The sequence below is a fragment of the Argentina anserina genome, chromosome 6, assembly GCF_933775445.1.
Source record: "Argentina anserina chromosome 6, drPotAnse1.1, whole genome shotgun sequence".
In the NCBI taxonomy this organism is placed as follows: Eukaryota; Viridiplantae; Streptophyta; class Magnoliopsida; order Rosales; family Rosaceae; genus Argentina; species Argentina anserina.
This window is the reverse complement of record NC_065877.1, coordinates 13,984,984-14,008,275: the sequence shown is the minus strand read 5'-3', so window position 1 is coordinate 14,008,275 and position 23,292 is coordinate 13,984,984. Positions and strand designations below refer to the sequence as shown.

General features: G+C 37.3%; 1 protein-coding gene across 5 annotated transcripts; it reads left to right on the top strand.

Annotated features, from left to right (window-relative positions):
* The first annotated feature begins 7,627 nt into the window (after positions 1-7,627).
* Positions 7,628-9,951, top strand: LOC126798240 (probable protein kinase At2g41970). Of its 5 annotated transcripts, none has more exons than XM_050525146.1 (7): positions 7,628-7,715; positions 8,064-8,317; positions 8,433-8,559; positions 8,662-8,935; positions 9,254-9,386; positions 9,491-9,577; positions 9,763-9,951. In XM_050525146.1, the coding sequence occupies exons 1-7, from the start codon at positions 7,628-7,630 to the stop codon at positions 9,889-9,891; spliced, it is 1,092 nt and encodes a 363-aa protein (XP_050381103.1). In that variant the 3' UTR covers positions 9,892-9,951. The 5 variants fall into 5 exon arrangements, with proteins under 5 accessions (XP_050381103.1, XP_050381099.1, XP_050381102.1 ...); XM_050525142.1 differs by having other exon boundaries at positions 7,628-7,727; XM_050525145.1 differs by having other exon boundaries at positions 7,628-7,733; positions 8,079-8,317.
* The last annotated feature ends 13,341 nt before the right edge of the window (positions 9,952-23,292 follow it).

The following is a 23,292-nucleotide window of genomic DNA, read 5'->3' as shown; positions in this document are numbered from 1 at the left end:
AGAAAGTACATCCTTGATCTACTAACGGAGATAGGTATGTTGGACTGCACTCCCATTGATACTCCTATTGAGCAGAACCATCGGTTAGCAGAGTATCTAGATCAAATCCCTACTGACAAACCTCGTTATCAGAGGCTAGTTGGACGCCTGATTTATCTATCACATACCAGACCAGATGTTGTGTATGCAGTAAGTGTAGTAAGTCAGTTCATGCATAATCCCAGTGAGGACCACATGGATGCTGTTGTAAGGATCTTGAGGTACTTGAAGTCAGCCCCGGGGAGAGGAGTAATGTTTTCTAATCACAACAATATCCTTGAGGTCTGTGGTTTCACAGATGCAGACTGGGCTAGAAATATTACAGATTGGAGGTCCACATCAGGGTATTTTACCTTTGTTGGAGGTAATCTTGTTACGTGGAGGAGTAAGAAACAAAATGTGGTAGCTCGATCTAGTGCTGAAGCAGAATACAGAGGTATGTCTCAGGGAGTGTGCAAGTTGTTATGGCTTAGGAATTTACTACACGATTTGGGTGTTAAACTTAAGTGTGCTATACAGCTGTACTGTGACAACAAGGCAGCTATTGATATTTCACAGAATCCTGTGCAGCATGATCGTAAAAAACATGTAGAGGTTGATCGTCACTTTATGAAAGAGAAGTTAGACGCTAAGATCATTTGCTTTCCGTTTGTTCCTACAGAAGAGCAACTTGCGGATATACTCACCAAAGGAGTGTCTAAGAAGGTTTTTTATGACTCATTTTGCAAGTTGGGCATGGTTGATGTGTATGCGCCAACTTGAGGGGGAGTGTTAGCATGAGTGAGCTGTGTAAAGCAACAAACATGGTGGTAGAACAACTAGATTCATCATTAGAGATAGTGCTAACAGCAATGTCATTGTCTAATTCATTTCCTATAAATAGCTAGACTTGTATCAAGATAATCAATCAATATCAAACAATCAATATAGCATTTTAATTTTAACTGACACCAGGATGAGGTTCGTGATTTCTTCATCTCTGATCGACAAGATACGAAGAAGCCACTCCAAGAAGTCATGCGATCGCGAAAAGCTGTTGGTGCATGATCCTGACCAGGTCGAGAGTATATTTGACAAGAAGTACTGGAAGAAGAAGCGGGGTTCAACTCTAGAAAATTGTTGGGAGTTTGTTGTGGGCCAAGAGGAGAAGGAATACTTGGTTCCCAGCAAGTGCTTCCGGGTGTCAGAGCTCCAAGAACTCATCAAGACGCATGAAAGATATGTTGATCGAAGAACTGGTGAGCCGATTGTGCTTCATGAATCATGCTCTACGAAGACCTTTGAGCAGTTACTTCATCAAATTGTCAAAAATCAATGATGAGTTAAATTAATTTTTGTATATTCGAGAAGGGGTGTGGTTCAACTACAGAAGGTTGTATTGAATTCGTGGTGGTCAAAGAAGAGAAGAAATACTGGGTTCCCTTCAAGTACTACCTAAACTGAAAGCTTGGAGAACTCTGCAAGAAACACCAAAAACTTGTGTTTGATCCAAGAACAGGTGATCCAGTTTTCCTTGGGTCATACAGTTTTCCAATTTTACCCTAATTAGATCACCAGTTATTTCATACAAACTTCCATCTCTAATCTTTCCAAGCCTACGACTACCACTCTACCATACTCCAAGATGAGGTTCGTGATTCCTGAAGCTCTTATCAACAAGATACGAGGAAGCCACTCCAAGAAGTCATATGATCGCGAAAAGTTGTTGGTGCATGACGATGACCAGGACGAGAGATTATTCGAGAAAAGGTACTGGGGTTCAACTCCGGAAGGTTGCATAAGTGTATGGGTGGGCAAACAGGATCAGGAGAACAAATACTGGGTTCCCCTCAAGCACCATACTTCAATCACCCAAGGCTCCAAGAACTCATCAAGAAACATGAATTGTTTGTGGTCGATCGAAGATATGGTGAGCCGATTGCGCTTCATGAATCATGCTCTACGGAGACCTTTGAGACGGTACTTCATCAGATCGTCAAGAATTGAAAATTGAGAATTAACCATTAGAATTTAAATTTTCTGTTGTGTTCAACACGTCTTGTTAAACAGCGACAAGCGTGACTCGTGGATTAACTATATCGATACTGTCTCAATTTAGTCAGCTCACATGTGTTTGGTTTTAATTACAAAATATCTCGGTACAATTATGTATTATCCAACCACTTATGAGTTTTATTTTATTTGTCACCTTACAAATGTGGAATCTCTCATCTCCAACACGTCCCCTCACATGCAACCTAATTTTTAAGTTTGCATGTCACATCCCAGAAGAAAAAATGGCCGTATTGGAATGGTAAAATAGAAAGTTAACAAGTGAACAAACGAACGTAGTTCGACTTGAAAACTCGATGACTAAAAAGGTGTTTAAAGTTTTCGCGAAAGGAAACAAGCTGATAAGTTTACAATGAAAGAAACCTTTACATTTATAACACAAAAGAACATTTATTAAGATATACGCAAGTTGTACAACACTGTTTCAAACAGAAGTAGAAGTGGGTGTCATTAGCCCATAACTAAAAGTAATACATGCAACCCAAAATAAAAAAGAATAGTGACAGAAATGAAATCACAGCCTCGCAATAAGAGGTTCAATATACAAACATCAATAACAAATAATAGACAAAGGACTAGTCTAAACATCTTAGATTCAAATGAGATGTACTCCCAACTTCATGTATCCTAAGCCCCGAAAATAAATCTAGATACAAGGAATCTAAAGTAGGGGTGAGCTTCGTCCTCACTCACCCAATAGGGGCTACCCCACCAATGTGGTTTAAAAGTAAGGTTTGCTAAGTTTTATGAAAACTTAAAACATTTAGATATGAGCATGCTCTTTAAAATCATTAATATGAAACATGCTAAGTTTAATAATCACTAAGAAAACAATGCAAAACATGCATGATGACCATCAATAATATCAAGTCAGTGATGACCGATCCTAACGATTAAGAGACGAATGAGTCACCTTTTAAGTCGAGGCCGACTGCCTTTGTTGAAACAACAAAGGAGTGAGAGTATTCATTTAATGAAATGCCCTCAATAATATTGTAAGGTATGGATCTAATAATAAACAGGGCATTGCCCCTCCGGAGGTTTACAGTTTTCGACACCGAGGGGTTACCAGATTACATGGCCTCATACACTCTCAGTATATTCACTCACAATCTATCTGCCTATTCTCGAGTTTTAGCATTTCTAAAATCATATATGCATTTCCAACAATAAACATCACCGAGTCATAGACAATGAATTTTTATTGGGCACGAAATACACAAAGGGGGTTAGCTCACCCTACTTGGAAATGATGCACAACCATGCTCAATCCATGATCCTGCCTTCGCTCAGCTTAAGCCGTTACCAAGCATCCAAAACCCGAAATAGTCGTACAAACTTATAAGATAATGAAACAACCCGACCCAAAACTAACATATTTACGCAATAAAAATCTGATTTAAATTAATAATAACTCATATTCTAATCTAGAATATTTGTGGCTACACCCAAACCTTGGTTGGGCTGCCTACATACCCTTTAAAATGGATCAAGCCATTCGTAGTTCAATTAACTAAGGTATAGCACAAATATGATCGAAAAAATAAGTCAAAAATTTCATTCTCGAGTAATTAAATAACCAACACATCTGGTAAATCCGATTAATTAATCTTCGCTCTCTAGGACGAAAACAAAAACAATCCAACGGGTTGAATTTCACAATTAACAATCCGACAATCCATATTTTGGAATCTATTCGTGAATTCCATACACCGAGAGGGTTATTATAAACCCCAAAACTTGGCTAGATTCCGGCGCCACGCGCCACCGGCAGTGGCGACGCTGCCACTGTTCTGGTGACCACCAATGGTTACCAAATTTCATCACCACAATCTAAGAAATATTTCTAACAACTTTCTAGTTCACAACTAAGGCGAAATCTGAGTCTAACACCTCAATCGAATACAACTAGAAAAACCCAAATTCATGAAAAATTTCAAATCATTGATTCTCTTACCTGAAAGCGAGTTGGTTCAATTCCTTTGGAGGATTTGTTGCTGGAGATGATACCTTCAAAACCCTCAAGAAACTCGAGCTATGGCGGCTGGAGGAGAGAGTTCCGATCAAAGGTGCATACGACGCCAGTGGAGCTTCTCGCCGCAATTCTCCCTTTCTGCGGAGCTAGGAACTGTGAAACCTATCCCAAACGAAAGGCGACAATCCAAGCTCCAAGACGCGACCAGTGGCGGCCAGAGTGGTGACCAGAGGAGGGAGGACCGACGGTGGTGAATCGGGGTTCACCTCAGGTGAATAGTAGCCTGACGGTTTCTATTTTTCCTCCCCTCCTTTTTTCTGATTTTACCCCCTATTTATACTATTTTCTAAAATTCACCCACTTTTTTTATTCGTAACTTCCTCATACGAACTCTGATTTGGGCCTGCAGCGTGTTTACGAAATCGTATATTGATGAGCCCTACAACTTTCGTGAATGAAGTTTTCCTGAAAAACTTATGCGTCGAAGAGTCAACTTTTAGAATCGCGACACTTAGTACGATTCTCAACATGGAAAAAAGGCAAAACAATTCGGGTCATAACAGATAACAACTTGGCTATTTGATTCATATCTTCAATTCCAACTTAAAATCAAATGAGGTAAATTCCCAAAGAATTATGGAATTTACCTCTATAATTTCTAGAAAATATGAGTCGACGTTGTTAGCTTCCAACCCCTCTATGCTTTAATCTCACTGCCCAATGATGCTCTGCTGCTCTCTTTCAGTTCTTTCCTAATCTGGAATCGATGCAGTAGGTTAGAATTTGGATACAAATACGCAGAGAAAGGAGTAGAGGACCAAGAAGCTCACCGAATTTGGCTCTTATATGAACTCAGGTGCTGCTCAGGACACCCATACTGTGTAATCACCAAATTCCAACTTCTTGTATTCGATTATGAGATCGAATGACCTGCTGCTACCTTTTTAACTCTTAAATCAAGACGTGAATGATCAACGCAAGGTCCTAAACCCATAAACGTAAACTTCTCGAATTTTGAAACAGTGAAGCTTACCTCTGTGGCTCAAATCTTGTTTGGTTCCAAAAGGAGATTTTAAGTCCTTGATCGATTTAAAGAGCTAAAAGGGAGGATTTCAATGAAGACGTTGCTGGTAAGAACATGCAGAAAAAGAGTGAATTCAAAATGGGTTCAAATAAATCAAAGTGAGAGCTAGAGAATCAGAGGAGAATCTAAATTACAAGGAAGTATAGATTTTGACAATAGGTAAGTTATTTCTTACCTAGAAACCGTAGAGAATCATAATCCCATCGAATTGGAAGATGATGAACAATGGAGGCGGAGAACTCGACTTTCCAACTCTTTGGTCTCTGCTCCAATCATCTGCATGTCGGCATAGGGAGGATAGCGCCGTCGAGGTAGGCCGATCTAGAGTTGCTGGTGTCGTGCGGTAGTCGGAGTTGGCCGGAAAATCCAGGTCAACCTGTCTCCTCCTTGGCGGGTTGTCGGGTCTGAAAGAGAGAAAACGCAAAGGAGGGAAGAAGCTATTTCGGTGTGGCTTTGGTCTTTTGACCAAAATGCTGACTTTCTCTCCTTTTAAATAAGGTAATGGATGGTGGAGATTAAAAGGTGAGGTCTTGATCCAAAGGCTAGAATTAAAAGCCTTGGTCAGAATTTTAAATGAAAGGAAAAGTAATTAGAATGGGGGGCTAGGATCAAATTTGAGAAAAAGTGGATGAGGCAAATGACTAAGATCTCTTCACCAATTTTCTGAATAAAAGGAAATGATTTTCCAAGATTACCAAACTTTGAAAAATCAAAATAAATAGTTCGAAGCTCAGAAAAATATTCCGAAAGTACCGGTGAACTCGTAACGACATGAACTTAATTTTCGTAGGTTGAAATTGAAAAGTTGAGCAAGTTAAGAAATGGTTGTAAGAAGAAATGACGTGTTACTTTAGAACTTTACCAACAATTACTAACTTTGTTGTAACCTCTAAAGTTAGTACGGTAAAATTCTCGAGACTCACACCGCACGTGACAGATTAACATCCCACACACTGAGATGAAATAAACTAAGGTTAAGTAATCAACGCCACTTGGTGACAATGCAATTAGAAACCCTCTGATGACATGATAATGAAATCCATCTCAGACTCATGATAAAGTGACACTCAACTTGGGCCCATGATAGATTGGAGGCGCGACTGGAGAGTGACCCGCTTTGATATTATGTTAAATAACGACAAGCATGACATGTGGACTAACTGTACCGATATTGTTCCAATTTAGTCACCTCACAGGTGTTGGGTTTTAATTACAAAATACCTGAGTACAATTGAGTATTATTCACCCACTTATAAGCTTTATTTTATTTGTCATTTTCAAAAATATGGAATCTCTCCGCCCAACAGTAATTAGATTCAACATATTTTTTGTTTCGCCATATGATTCTGTAAAGAAAGATCAGTCGAATTGTAGAAACTTTATTCTTCACTGAATATGTATCTTTCGATCTTTTATGCTTACACTAGAATTTGTTCTTGAATGTCAGTCGCTTTTCTTTTCTTTTCAAGAACAAGAATGTGATCGAGGCAGGTTGTGCAATATGATTTGAATGATTAAAATATGGTCTTTAATCTTTTTAGTTTTTTTTTCCTTTCTACTGCATAATTGCAAGACCGGATCAGAACTCAGTTACCGCTCCAAGATCTAATTTCTTGTCCAAAATCCAAATTACCTCAGAAAGTTGGGTCAGGCTTGATAGAGAATAGGTCGGTGCCACTTATTCGATCATTTCTTCATGTCTCTATTCAATTACATGGATATTCATCACTCAAATTTGACCATTGTCCTCTGAAGATGTACAGGGTTCGAGGTTTTGGGGAGATTTAAACTTTTCTGGGATTAGTGTTTAAGGGTATGGTTTTGCATTACTTTCTTCTCCTATAGAGACTGAGGGCAATTTAATCCAAAAAAAAAAAAACAAAGAAAAAGAAACTGAGGGCAATATTTATTCTTTTGAGAAGCTAACAATTTTTGTTTCAATTTTCGGTCAAGAACATTATTAAATGAGTTTATTCGGGCGGCTAATGATTGAGGTAGAAAAGATTTGGTAATGGGTATCAAAGTGAGCAGAGGCAAATAATAGAAGGGGGAAGACGTGCAAACGTGAGGCCACGTAGGGATGGTTCGTTTTAGCGGTTAAATTCCCCCAATGGCCGACTTTCCCGCTAAAGAAAGAGAGAGCTAGCTCATATCGATCCTCACCATTTTATCCACCATTTCTTCCCTGGCCTTCTCTGATTCCTCTGTTTCTTCTCCGCACCATTGTTTCTCTTTCCAGGTCTCATTCTCTTTTCCTTGTTCATCATCATGATCATCAGATTTGTTCTATCATTGTGTGAAATCCATGGTTTCTGGCATTAGGTCTTCTCGTGTAGATCTTTATAACATATATACAGTATATGGGAATTCTGTGATGCAGATTTGTGGCAAATAGCGATTAAAGAGGAGGAATAATAATTTGTTGGGGTACATGCATGGGTTTCTAGATTGCTGTGCCTAGACAAATTGTTTGAAATATGTCGTGCTGCGGCGGTGCGGAGGAAGAAAACTACGGCCCCCCTCCTAACCAATATACAACTGCTCCACCCCGAGGTGGCGGTGGAGGTGCATATGGAGGCGGAGGTATCATTTTATCGATTTGTTTCTTTTCTTTGATTTAATTTGATGTATATGTTACAGTGGCCGAATCGGAATTTGTCGTTATAACATTTCCAAATGGCGAGACATTTCATCAAGCAATCACGTTAAAAAAACTAAGCTTTAGGAGCACACTGTTAACATAAACATATTAGTGTAGGTTATTGTGTCAAAAATTAATACATATCAAGCTAGAATACTAACGAAATGAAAATTATTTAGTGATATGCTCGACATTTTCTCAACCTTGATGAACAATTGTTTCACTGTGCACTTTGTCCAGCACTATAAACCTTAGCATCGTATGTTGTACAGGCAATGACAGAGGAGAGCCAAGGAGTTCCAATCCGGTTAAAAGTGGGGCTCCGGCAAAGGCCTTGCCTATTGAAATTCCGGCTATGCCTTTGGATGAGTTAAATAGGCTAACGGGTAACTTTGGTCAAAAGGCTTTGATAGGGGAAGGTTCTTATGGTCGGGTTTTCTATGCGAAACTAAGTAGTGGTAAGCCTGTTGCAATTAAGAAGTTGGATGCAGGTTCAGGAGAGCCAGACTCAGATTTTGGATCTCAAGTAAGATTTTGTTTTTGGTCAATATCAAGTAAGATTTCAAGGCATTAGATTTTGTTCGGCATGTACAATGGTGATTGAGTTTATTTACAGTGATTTTTATGTCAATCTTGTGCAGTTATCAACAGTATCAAGACTTAAGCATGACCATTTTGTGGAGTTGATGGGGTATTGCTTAGACGGAAATAATCGAATTTTGGTTTTCGAGTTTGCACAGATGGGGTCTTTACATGACATATTGCATGGTATGCTCATATGAATTTTGTTTTGCCTTTTGTTGTTGCAATTGTAGCTGATGTGTTTTAGAAATTAATACCTATACTAGTTGTGATAATCAATCCATGCAGGAAGGAAAGGAGTACAAGGAGCTGAACCTGGTCCAGCTCTAAGTTGGAATCAAAGAATTAAAATTGCCTATGGTGCAGCCAAAGGCCTCGAGTATCTGCATGAAAAGGTTCAACCTTCCATAGTTCATCGGGATGTCAGATCCAGCAATGTGCTACTCTTCGATGATCATGTTGCGAAAATTGCAGACTTCAACTTGACCAATCAGTCATCAGACACAGCTGCACGACTTCATTCGACTAGAGTTTTGGGAACCTTTGGCTATCATGCTCCTGAGTAAGCTTCAATTCTTGTTCCTTCAATGTTGAATATAAACCTACCACCTGATCTCCTACAACCACTTCACATTAGTAGTTTAAAGGTTCTACATTAGCTTTAATTTGAAACGTTCTACCCCATCTAATGGTTAGAGAAAATGTTGCAAGAGTCAAATTATAACTTCTAGCATACAATACTCTTTCATTTGAATGTTTTCTTAGTAAGATGTGGGAATACTTTTATGTAAGCACTAATAGGAGCCTTGGTTTCTGCCATCTCCATCATGTCTTTTATTTACCTTATTTTTTCATTTATAAAATCTTTGCTTTTGACCAGGTATGCTATGACGGGGCAGATAACACAGAAGAGTGATGTTTACAGTTTTGGGGTTGTTCTATTAGAGCTCTTGACCGGAAGAAAACCTGTAGACCATACAATGCCAAAAGGACAACAGAGTCTTGTTACCTGGGTACGTTCTTACATACATACCTCACTACTTTGGATTGAGACAATCATTCATTTTAGCAGAACTTAGTCAAAAAATTCTAATTTAAGTACATTAAAACATTGCAGGCAACTCCAAGATTGAGCGAGGACAAAGTGAAGCAGTGTGTTGATCCCAAACTAAACAACGACTACCCACCAAAGGCGATTGCTAAGGTTTGTTTTGGCACATCCTACCTCTAGATCATGTCAATAGATGTACTGTGATGAACAGCATAGGAAATTAGGAAGGAAGAACAAATCTCAAGTTATTTCAGCCAAAGTTATTTCATATATTCCTTTGTTTTATGTTTGAAAAACATTAATTCTAAGACATTATATTTTCATACATTATCTCTCAGTTGGCAGCAGTGGCAGCACTTTGTGTGCAGTATGAAGCTGACTTCCGGCCAAACATGACAATTGTTGTGAAGGCTCTACAGCCATTACTCAATTCATCAAAACCTGCTGGACCAGACACAAATGCTTAGATGTTAAGATGATGAGCTTGTACCACAGAATCTGCAGCAACTTGTCCTGTGTGCTTCAACGTATCTTTCTTCTTTGTAATCTCATTCCCCCAATGCTATACTGAATCAAGGCACGGTCACAAGACTGTTAATTTTCTGATTCAGTATCCTGTTTCAGATAGTAACATTTGTAAGATGGGAAATGTGAAAACTTTTGAAACTCTTATGGAACCAAGCAACATAGTTACTCTCTAGTCTACCACACTATGTATTTGTTCTTGCTACTTTATGGCATCTGTAAAGATGTAGAAGCTATTTAAACAGATAGATATTTAAAGTGTTCTGGTAATGGATTTATGCAGAGCCACACTCAAATTAAGAGCAATATCTCAAATTTTTGGAGGAATTTGAGGGATGTATATAGTTAATTATCTCAGACCTTACGATTATATAGCCTTACAATTATATATCTAGGGATTACATGCATGTATTGCCCTGAGTGCAAGGTTTTCCCATAATCTGAATATGCATATGTCTTAGCCTCCACTGAAAAATTATCATCAACCAAAATAAGCTCAAACTTCAAAAGCCAAAAAAAAAAGTACACAGTACAAGTATCTCATCTCATATTATAACTTGAATATGTTATGCTCTTGAGAGAAATAGAAACAGAAACTGAGAGTAACAAGAAGTACTGCGAATAAGAAATCAGTAGAGACTATTATGGAACGCTTAGCCGCTAGCATGGTCTAAGGTTTAGAGACAAAAGCCCGGCCCCGCCCCGCATGGTTCGAGCTCAATATTGTAATAGATCGGGCCAGGCTAAGATATTTTGGCCCATGGGCCCGACTCGAGTCCGTTTTTACTCGGGCACAATAAATTAATGGGCCGGCCCATTAAACACATAATTTTATATTATTTATATAAATATTTAAATAATTATCATTATTAAACTTGAATATTATACTTTTTAAATTAAAATCTCTGATGCACGATGAAATAATCGTGTATCATTAAATGATATGAGGGCCTATATATAGGCATTACAAAACCACAATTCGGTAAGATTCGGAGTCTTAATCTATTACAGAGATGTTAATCTATCTCCTAATAGGAAACCTATTAGGCTAAGACACACATAAGGGTAGAATAGTAATTCTCCCGGAACACTCTCCCTTGTGTTGCATGCCTAGGTTGCATGGCGCACAACGTTGCCTCGGTAAAAAGTTTGTCAAGCAAAACAAAAACCTCTTGGGTAAACAAAAGCTTGATCTAAATAGTGATTATGGACTATGATGAATGTGAATAAATCTCACTATGACAAGTCTACCCTTAGCGGTGACTTATATGTTTGAATTATTAAAAAATAGTGAATTGTGACATTTATATAATATAGTGGGTTATGTATGTGTATGAAAATGGTAAATACGATACATATATATAAGTTGTTATATTATATAATGTTTCAGTTTTATTTCAAATGTGAGATTATAATGTTGTGACTATATTCATATTGTTGTGCAAGAGTCGCTTGGTTGTAGTACAATAACATGTGTAGATTGTTATTGTACGTGATTTTAACATTTAGTCTTGTTAAAACGTTTTCTGGTATTCGGATGTTGTTGGCAGTAATCAGAACCAAACTTTGGCCGGGTGTCAGTTACGATTCAGTTAGAGCTCTAGTTTGTCTGCCGGTGTACTGCATGAGGGGTGACAGATGGGTTGCATGAGTGTCATGAGTACTCATATTTTTGTGTGATATTGCGTAACAAATGGGTTGCCCATTATCTGTCGGCGTACTGCATGAGGGGTAACATATGAGTACCTGGGTCTCATGAGTACCATTATTTTAAATGTAGTTGTGTAAACAGATGGGTTGCCCAATGTGTCATGAGTACTTATATTTTCAGATGATATTGGATAACCAGATGGGCCGTCCAATGTTTTTACGAGTACATTTATTTTTAAATGTCATTGGTATTTTCTTTAGTATGCGATGTGTGTTATATTATTGGTTTACTCATACGAGCTGTAAAGCTTGTCGGGTTTGTATTTACAATCCCGGTGCACCTATTCGATGGTGTATGGGATGGTTCTGCAAGTGTGGATTAGCAGAATCGGCGGGTTTTCTCTGAAGATTATCGAAGTTTATTTATTCTATTTGTGGTGAGTATTGAGAGGATTTTACATTCCCATTTGTTATAATACTTGAATTATAAAATAGTTTTGTAATAATCAAATCGATTGAGTCGTACTTTGAACTCAGTTTCGATACACTGTGACTATAAGATGATTTCAATATATTTTAGAGTTTTTCATGGCTTCGATTTCGAGTTTTATCACTCGAAATTTCGGGATTGTGACATTTACTATTCTAAATAGTTATATAAAATAAATATTCTAAGTACATAATATTTTTTATTTTAATTGTGTCATACAATACTAATGGGCCGGGTCGGCCCACTTCTTTGCCCAACATGGGCTTGAGTTGTGGGCCAGACCGAGTTTAATATTTAAGCAAATGTGTCGGCCCAAGTCCGGCACGATAAATAAATGAGCCGGTCCGAACATGGTACGTGCACGGTTTGGGTCCGCTTAAAATAGATCGGGCTGGCTCGGCCTAACCTGTTTACCACCTCTAGCTTAGCGCTATCCATCTTTTTCTTGAATCCGAAGACATGATTTGTAAGATCATTTATTTTTTCCATTACTGCTATACATTAACAGTTGAAAATGTTCGATGATTTTAAGTATACAGTTAATATGGTCTTGGTTACTTCCAAGTTCCAATAGTAATTAGGACATGCCCCAAACTTAAATAATAGTCGTAGACTCGTGGGTGTACGTAGAACATGCCAGCTTATTTTCCCTAAAATCTACAACTCCACCCCTCCGAGTTTTAAGAGGATGACCACACTATGTCCCATTCTACCAACCAAACAAGGAGGGAATATGTCAACACCACCTCCACTTCCAAACGAACTAATTTTATTTGTCCCATTCTGAAAATTTATATTACTTATATATTTTGTAAGCATTTAGTGATGTAATATTCAGCTAAGGTGTACTATCTTTTTATCAAAAGAGAGTCACACTTTTGAACTCAGTTTTTTAATACTCCTTTTTTATTACTAATAGGGTTTCTCATAAAAAAATCACTTTCCACTAACTAAATTAGAAACTAGATAATTAAGATTTTGAAATTATAAAAACAAAAGTCTTTCAATCAAAATTCTTAAAGCGTTACCTCTGTTTTCCGTAAATATTACGAAAAATGCCACTCACTCACCTTCGTTCCCAATCCGATTTTACGCATCTGGATTTTGAGCAAATAAAGAATTCTCGGCGAAGCTGAGCAGCAACAAGGCGCTGCCCAAGGTTGGGAACAACGTCGGTGGGTCATCGTTGAAAGATCAAACATTGGCGGCGTTGGGCAGAGGCAAGGATTACGTCTGTGAAGTTAGGCGGATATCGAGGAACCTTCAAAAGCATCAACGATCCAGATCATAGGGCGAGGTCATCCAAAAGCTTCATCGATCTATGAGTACATTGTGGAATTTTTGTTATAGAATTCCAGTGAGTGCACCAATGGGGGGGGGGTTGTTGTGGGAGACAGAAACATGGATGTCGAGGGTTGGAGGTAGAGGTGGGGAAGCCGGTGAGGTGGTCTTGAGATCTGAAAGTCTGGACGGAGAACATTGCGTTCAGATTTTGGGTAGATGGATTTGCAGCTATTTTAGTCAGCGAGAGATTATGATGTTGATGATATGAGTGTTGTCACACGAGTCCAGTCGATACAAAAACTTTTTCTCTATGTGATGGTGCTAAGCAGCCTACACTACCTAGTCAGCCTACCTAGGGGTGGCATTCGGTTTAAACGGTTCGGTTTTGGGCTCAAACCGGAAACCAAACTGAAATTGAACTTCGGTTCACGGTTCTCCAATAGGTCAAACTTAAAACCGAACAGTTCGGTTCGTTTTTTTTTTTAATTTTTTTTAATTTTTAAAAAATTCTAGTTTCAAAATATTGTCTATCGACACCAATAGATGTGATCGACATATATATTTAGGGACCATGTAAAAATTTCATCCATTTTTAACATAGTCTGACCGTCCGTACCAACAATTAACCAAAAAAAAGGCATTTTCACATAATAAAACCTCATTAACCGGAGCTTTGTCAAATGAGTTTCCTTGTTTCGACCATGCACGATCGATGACAAAAATTATGTGATTTCAAATATGTAAACAACACTTCTCATTCGCATCTTGGTAATGGGTCCTCCCTTAGAGTATATTAGTGTTGTTTTTGGTTTACCGGAAATTCCGACGGTCAAACGAGATCTGAATTGGATGAAATTTTAAAATGATCACTAAATATATATACTGATCACATCGGAGGGTGTCGATCAATTCTGAGAAGTTTCCTTCATATAGTCGCTTCATAATGTGATAGTTTTATTATAACCCTAATATAAAGGTTATGATACATTAGTAGACACTTCTGCGATCGACAACTCCAGTTTGAAATATGGTCGATCGACACTAGTAGATGTGATATTTATATATATTTAGGGACCCCGTAAAAATTTCATCCATTTTGGACATGATTTGACCGTTCGTACCAACGGTCAACTAAAAAAGAGGCGTTTTGACATATTAAAATCCTCATTGACCGGGGCTTTGTCAAATGGGTTTTTTTGGTGCGACCGCACACAATTGGTGACAAAAATTAGGTGATTTCAGACATGTAAACGAATTTTGGTGTTCGTATTTTGGTAATGTGTCTTCCTTTATGACATATTAGTATTGTTTTCGGTTTACCGGAAATTCCGACGGTTAAACGAGGTCCGAATTTGATGAAATTTTAAAATGATCACTAAATATATATACTGATCACATCGGATGGTGTCGATCAATTCCGAGAAGTTTCCTTCATACAGTCGCTTCATAATGTGATAGTTTTATTATAACCCTAATATAAAGGTTATGATACATTAGTAGACACTTCGGCGATCGATAACTCCAGTTTGAAATATGGTCGTTCGACACCAGTAGATGTGATATTTATATATATTTAGGGACCCCGTAAAAATTTCGTCCGTTTTGGGCATGATTTGACCGTTCGTACCAACGGTCAACTAAAAAAGTGGCGTTTTGACATATTAAAATCCTCATTTACCGGGGCTTTGCCAAATGGTTTTTTTTTGTGCGACCTCACACAATTGGTGACAAAAATTAGGTGATTTCAGATATGCAAATGACTTTTGGTGTTCGTATTTTGGTAATGTGTCTTCCCTTATGACATATTAGTATTGTTTTCGGTTTACCGGAAATTCCGACGGTTAAACGAGGTCCGAATTTGATGAAATTTTTACAAGGTCACTATATATATATATATATATATATATATATATATATCAATCATATCGACCGGTGTCGATCGATCTCGAGAAGTTTCCTTCATATAGTTGCTTCATATTGAGGCGGATTTAGTAATTACACATCCGCTTGTATGTATATATATATATATATATATTTGTTTTAGCAAACTTATTTGAAACATACATATATGGGCATACATATAAACATAGATGATTATATATACATATATAACACTACAAAAGAGAAACATATAATTATATATAATATAAACCTAAAATCACATTAATCAAATCAAATATTCTGTAAGATAAACGTAAAACGACATTATTTTATGAATAGTTCAATTTTTCGGTTCGGTTCGGTTTCTTATGTGTCCAAACTGAAAACCAAACCGATTAATTCGGTTCGGTTCAGTTTTTCTTGTGTTTAGTTCGGTTTGTGTTTGGTTCGGTTTTTTCGGTTTCGGTCCGATTTTTTGGGTTCGGTTTTCGGTTTTTCGGTCTTAAGTGCCACCCCTAAGCCTACCCTCTCTCACTCAATTGTCTATTGCACAACGGAAACTATCAAATAAGCAACAATGAGTATACAAACTACGCGCACACACACAAAACAAGTGTTTACGGGGACCCTTCCCAACCTCTAACTCTATTAAAGGATCAAGAAGATTACAACGAGTACAAAGAGTGCTTACAACCTTAGTCTACCTAAACTCAATCTGCATAGCCACTCACTTAGTGCACCTACACTAATCACTCAATCTAAGGGTACAATGAGGCATACTGCCTTCGCAATTCTAACATGCCCTATCTGCCTAGCTCTCAATTATTTTTCCCTCACCATTACTATTTTTCTCTCCTTGCTTGTGTTCTCACACTCTCGGTTGTGATCACATTTCTTTTCACAATGACAACCCCATTGGCCTAGGTTATGTTGCACTACCATTGTGCATGGCGGTTGACACCCCCAACCGCCCTAAGGTGATGTGGTAGCATGCATGCTTGCCAAGCAATCAAGTAACTTCCATGACACAACCCACTAATCTCACTACCTTGCTCAAGTAACCGGTGATCCTATCTTCAAGCATTAGTAACTACCTTGCATGAGTAACCACCCACTACTTGGTAACTACCTCGGATAACTTCCCACTCCTTGGTAACTTCCTTGCATGCTTGATAACCACCCACTACTTGCTTGGTAACCGCCCACTACTTTTGAACTGCTTAGTAATTATCGTGCATGTGTCATGCATCTTTCGGACGTCATGTGTCGCCTCCTATCGACACCCATGCACGCTGCGCACGGGCATGCCTACTTGCTACCTATGCTTATCTGTTGCATGCCCATGACCAGTGCTAGTGAGGCTAATCTCTAGACTACAGGTCTCCCTATTCCATGCTAGCGAGGCTAATATCCAATCAATTGCCTGCCCAGTGCTTTCTGAGCTCTACTGGCGAGGCTAATCTCCATGTCGTGTCAGATATGCCCACTTCCTTGCTGGCGAGGCTAATATCCAGCCTACGGGTCTGCTAACGAGGCAAATATGCCTGGATCTGCTAGCGAAGCTAATATCCAGGCTACATGTCTGCTAGCGAGACTAATATGCCTGCATCTGCTAGCGAGGCTAATCTCTAGCCCTGCCTTTGCACTTGTCTATGTATCTACCTTGCATGCTAACGAGGCTAATATGCATGCATCTGTTGAGGCTAATAACTCTGCATTCCATTGCATTGCTTGGCACCTGACTTCGTGCTTGTGAGGCTCCTGCTAGTGAGGCTAATATTCAGCCAACCACCGTCTAGCGAGGCTAATACCTCCGCTATGGATCTGCCTTGCTTCTTGCATGCATTTTCTTTACATGCGTGTGTCTGGCCGAGGCATGGCCTAAGGCTCATGGCATGCCCAGTGGCCTCAGCCTATCAGGCACTAAGGTTGTAACCAAGGATTAAAAAATCGAAAATATCGTCGAAATTTCGGCGATATTTTTATTTTTCTCACATGAGGATATTTTTTTCACATACCAACTCACTTTCGTCGATATTTTTGAAATTTCCCGATATATTGCGATATCTTGCATGAGCAATGCCTCACATCGCCACGTGTCGCCACCACCACCTTAAATTTAAACTCGCTAAAGAGGGGATTTGAACCTCTGATCAGCCCCTTACACATGCAGTGCCTTGGCCATCTCAACCAAGCCCATTTATTGTTATATTATGCATTGTTATAATATATGTATTTTCCTTAATTACTAGTCTTAGTTTATAAAAATGATTTACTAATCCCAACTAATTATACTACTTTTTTTCCCTTCCTTTAATAGTTTAATTATTCAATACAAGTCAATTTTTAGCTAATTTTAAATTGTTTTCCTTAACTTTGCTACACTATAAATAAGTACAAGATTGTTGCACCACTACTTTTTTCCTTTGTTCTTCTTGAATTCTTTTTTACCACTTACCTACTATCATATAGATTAATGATGAACTTATGGGGGAGATTTAGCAATATATTATCTACTATATTCCTTTTCAAGTCAATTAGATGAAAAATTTTAAAGTCATTTTTTAAGAATTATCGACGATTGTTTCACCTCAAAGTACTACAACTCATTATAGACTAATAGTTATATAAAATAAAATTATTATAAAATATAGTAGATAATTGATCAAAGAAACATCTCTCAAAATTTCATTCAAAATTTCCATGGTTTTATTTAAATTTCCATCAAATTTCTCAATTAATTTTCAAATCGATATTTTCCCGAATCTTTCGTCGAAATTTTCATTTTTTGGACCCTCGATATTTTCATTCTCGCCTATATTTTAGTCCTTGGTTGTAACAGGTACCCTGACAGGTTTTGGGGTGTCATCGGCGTTAGGAGATCGGCATGGGATTTGGGGTGCCATCGCAATATCTATTCATCACATTATCTATCACAATACTCATCACACTACTTGTCACTTTACGAACCTATCACAGAATAAAGTTAATGTGAAAGATAGTGTGGTTGGTAGTGTGACTATCAATTTACCCATTACACTACTTGTCACATTACATGTAGACCGCCTAGACCGCCTAAGCGTAAGGAGGCGGATCACTGCCACATTTTTTGCCTATTCGGTCATCCGTAGTGTTCGAGGGATTTGACGCCCACCTAGGCGGTCAACGGTGTTCCTCAGCGGTCCATGGCGGTCCACGGCGTTGTTAGGTTAATATTAACATAATAATGTTTGCATTATTCTTATTCTTTTGCTTTATCTTTTTATATATTTATCTATTTCTTATTACGTTTCCTACAAATGTTAGGAAAATGTGTAAATGATCGGAAACACGTCAAAAGGAGTGGATTTAGTGCACATTCTGGATTCGGGTAAAAGTTTCAAGTCAAAAAGAGCAAATGTGGAGATTTCACAAGAAAACAAAAGTCAACGCCGGAAAATGTTGGTTAAACTCCGGCGATGAGAATGTGGTTGCCGAAAATGGTGGTGGTTGAAGTCAATAAGTCAATTGAGCATTGGTGAATCATGAATTGTGGATTTTAATTTACAATTCAAATTCAAAATAGAAGAAGAGAAATGAATGAGACTATTTCAAGAACAAGATCCACAATTTGTGCTCAATGAATTGAGGATTTAAATTTAAATTCAAATTCAAAATAGAGGAAGACAAATAAAGGGGACAATTTCAAGAATAAGATCCACAATTTGTTCTTCCACATTTGTTATCTAGTCATTCATCTCCTTACATCTCCACCATTCATTTGTGACCATAAGGAATTTAAATACTCTCCTTCTTCCCAAATTCGTGCAACCTCCTTTACCACACTAAAACTCCATCAAAACTTCATCTTTTTCATAGTTTTCTTAGGCATAAGTCATAGATATCAAGTTGTGTAGAGAGAAGTGTAAAGTGTCTTAGGTTTTGACCAAAAACCAAAGATCCTTTACACCTTTGATCAATCACAAACTTGTTTCATAGATTTGGGTTGGAGTAAAGAGTTGTGATAGTGTAGGGGTTTTACCAAAGCCATACTCACTTCACTCTCTTCATCCTCTACTCATAATCATCCTCAACCCTTGCTCTTTGTTTCTAGATTGTATGGATAAATATGGTGTTCATGGAGTTCTTCATTTGTTAGAACTCATTAATACCATACTTAGAAGCACTTTTTTTTTTCTTATTACATCTTTGTGGGTAGTGAACCTTTAGAGATACAGTTTGGTTTCATTTGTACCAAACCCTTGGTAACCTCTTCTCTTTTTTACTCTACTTCTCTTTTGATGTATTTCATTTTCAAGGGTTTGTTGTATTTAATGGGTTGTGAGTAGTTGGATTTGAGGCTAGGCTAGCCCTAGCCAAACTCATGTGCTAATGAATTCATTCTACTCTTAATTGATGTTGATGCACGTTGAATCTATGGGCTTCTACACTTAAAATGCTTACTAAATGTGTTGCTAGTTTTGTCACCTAGAAACATGTTTAGGTAATTAATTAATTAGAACTTTAACTTGATAACTTCTTGAATTTGTGAGCATATGTAGCCTTTAGGTGGTGACTTAGTGTTTTTTACGGGAAATATTAAGTTGCTTGAATTTCTTACCTTGAACTTAATGCTTGTGCCATGAGTGTAATTACTCTAAGGGGGTGTTATGCTTGTCATACATAGCCCACTTTATTATAAGGTAATATAATTGGGACTAAGGTTGTGTGATTTAATTTGGCTCAAAAAGACTTTGTTAAATTACATGATTAGTTGGTTTCTTGGTAGCTTCACCAAAGCACTAGGGGGAAGTTTGTCAAACATGTTTATGCATTAATCTTGAGTTACATTTGTGCATGAGTAAGGCTAGGTGCAATGCCTAAGTCTCTACTCCTCTTTTGATTTTATCTCTACATTTATATTTCTTTGTTGTTTTTGTGCAAGAATTAGTTTGCTTAGCTTAATTCTAAAATCAACCAAGCCGATTCACTATAACTTGTTAATACCATCCCCATGACTCTTAGCTTCCAAAAGGCTAAAGTTGTGAACTTGTAAAAAGTTAGAATACATGTTTTTCTAGTTTTTCTTGCGGAAATCTAGTTAGAGTTGAGTTTCTCTCAATCCCTTGAGTACGATACTCTACACTTTTCCTTACTAAAACTTGACCTCCTATACTTGGAAGTAGGTAGCTTCACATACAAATACACATAATCATACTTAAGTGATGCAACCAACAATCATTCATCGGTGGTCAAAATCAATGGATTTTTAGAAATAAAAAAATAAAACGCAATGGAAGTAAAAAAAATTTATAATGAAGATTTTATTTCGGATGATGACATAGAAGATGAGGAAGAAAATGGATATTGAATTTGAGTTCGATACTAAAGAAGTTAGTGAATGATTTGGAGAAGAAGAACTTAAGATTGAGTCTTGCATTTGTTTTAGAATTTACCTTTTGTTTTAATATTTTTGTATGAACTTTGAGCTTAAGTAATTTTTAGTTTATACTATTTTGAAAATTAATATTGAGCATTATTATATTTTTTAATATAAATAGTTTGAATACATGTATAAAAATAAATAAATATTTATTAATTCGAATCTGCCTAAGCACTGCCTAGCCGTCTAGGCGCTAGGAGGTAGTTGTCTGCCTACATACCACCTAACACTTTTTCGAACTTTGCATGTCACATAACAATGTTTGTGTGACTGGTAGTGTGACTGATAATGTGCCTGACTAATATTTTGTGTGAATGGTAGTGTGACTGGTGGTATGACTGGTAGTATGACTGATGGTGTTCTGTAAGACAACATTAATGTCGATATTTGGATCGTATGAGTTGATTTGAGAAGTTCAAGATGACATAACAGTTGACAAATATTCGTTATTTCTAATCATTCTTCTTCTTCTTGTCATAGAAAGCAGTGTGACAATGAGTGTGACGCTAAACGCTAAACATTGTTTTGCGCATACCCAAGAATGTGATAGGTAGTGTCATTAGTGTGACAACAGTTGTAGTTGGTAGTGTGATATGTAATGTGATAGTTAGTTGTAGTTGGAAGTGTGCCAGTTAGTATGATAGGTAGTGTGACATGCCGAGAGAAATTTCTAAATAAGCGAAATTATGTTAAATTTAAAGGATATGGGTATGAGTATGCTCAGAATGAGAGAATAATTAAAATTAGGGAGCGCCACCATGGTGATCGGTTCAGAGTAGGTATGATATCAAATAAAAGAGGGAGATAGATTTTTCTAATGGTACTAACCAAACTCAAATTCATCATCAGGCGGCAATACTATGACAGAAATTAGAAGAAGAATGAAAACGAAGAAGAAAAATGGTGTAAGAAATGGCAAAACAGTCTGGAAAATATTAAAGAAATGATTGTTTTCTAATTTTGTTTAAATCTTGTTGACTATTTTATAATTTTAGTAAAAATTGGATGACTTTTTTATAATTAAGAAATAAATTGTGACTTTTTTTTAATCATTTTATGGGAGATGATACTATTTTCTAATTTGCCCTTATTTATATGCTAATATTCAAGTATTTTGAACTCTAATTTGAGTTTTGTTTAGTCGAAATTCATGGTGCAACAACACTTAACACTTTACCTCCAAAGTTTTAGTTTGAGCACCGAATTGACAAGTTTGATAGTAAGCATCTCCTTTAGTTGCACGAAAGTCTTAGGCTCTCCTACGTGTATTGGCAAGACAAGGTACACACTAAGATATGAATTTAGTTGAACAAAAGCTAATGCACCTTAAATCATAAATGATGTTGTGAAGTGTTGACAATTCAAACTTGGAGTTTGAAAGCACTACTATGAGTACTATCCATAGGTCAGTTCTTAGTAAGTTTAAAGAGGAGGATGGTATAAAATTCATGGCTCTTCATGTTTTTTTTTAATATGGCTATATCGACAAAGTAGGGTTGGCGAATTATAATTAAGAGCCTTCAATAATGATTTCTCGTATTTATAAAGATAAGTACTTTACCAGCTGATGCATGCAGTAGTAGAAACGAGCTTCTGTGGCTTAAATAATGTCTCGAGTTTGAAACTTTGTGGATGCACCACCATGCGCTGGGAGAGTCAATTCCTCTATGGATGTTATCAAACATTCAGAAGAGGTGACTTGTAAAGAGGTATGACTCCTATATGCCAAAACTCTTTTTGAAATTTTTTTTAAAAAATAAAGTTAAGTACTTTCCTACAACTTCTCTTTGGGATACGTGCTTTCATCTTGTCCCTTCATTTTCTTAGAGGAGTATTTTTGAGGCCATGAGTGTTCTTCAACAAGGGGTTTGTTGGTAGATTAGGGATGATGCTTCCATGCGGGTGTGGTGGGATAAGTGGATTCCTAGATGTTTCTTTTTTGGTCCTTCGGCAGTTCGATGGGTTTTCTTGGTGAATTTTATGAGTTATCTTATGACTGATCGACAGTGAGACTCAAAGATCATTGACATGGACTTTTTACCCGACGATGTAGATCTCATTTTTAGTATTTCGTTGAGCAGTTATTCATACCAACTTGGTTTTATGACTCCAAAGGTCTATAATATGTGAAAAGTGCTTATAGGATGTTGGTTTCATGGGTGGATGACCATTAACGACTCTACGAAATTGTTCTAGCACAACTTTTGTCTTTGGGCGGTGAATATTTTCAGCTCTGCCAAGGTTTGTTTTTGGAAAGTATTCCATAATATCTTATTAGTTAATATTAGACTTCTTGATAAACATGTCGAATTAAAAGTATTTTCTTGTGTTTGTGTACGAGTGAAGTAGCGGGGGTGGAGCATATGTGTAAGAGGAGTTAGTTAATGCTCGGTACACAACCAAGTTTGGCTAGCGTTCTGGATTCTACTAATATGTGATTCCCTTTAGTTGATTGGCACTTTAATTGCTTGTCTTGGTCTTTGATCCTCAACGTTTTAAGATCTCTTTTTGTTTAGCATTTCTGAGATGGGAAGGAGAAAAGTTATGTGGATGTGTTTTTTTTTTGTGTGACAAATGTTGGATTGATGGAATTCTGTTTTCATAATAAACTGATAA

Excerpts from the sequence above, each read along its gene's own strand:
- LOC126798240 (XM_050525141.1), top strand. The coding sequence starts at position 7,628 with ATGTCGTGCTGCGGCGGTGCGGAGGAAGAAAACTACGGCCCCCCTCCT. Across the intron at positions 7,734-8,063 it reads AGGTGCATATGGAGGCGGAG|GCAATGACAGAGGAGAGCCA; the intron begins GTATCATTTTAT and ends TATGTTGTACAG. Across the intron at positions 8,936-9,253 it reads TTTGGCTATCATGCTCCTGA|GTATGCTATGACGGGGCAGA; the intron begins GTAAGCTTCAAT and ends GCTTTTGACCAG.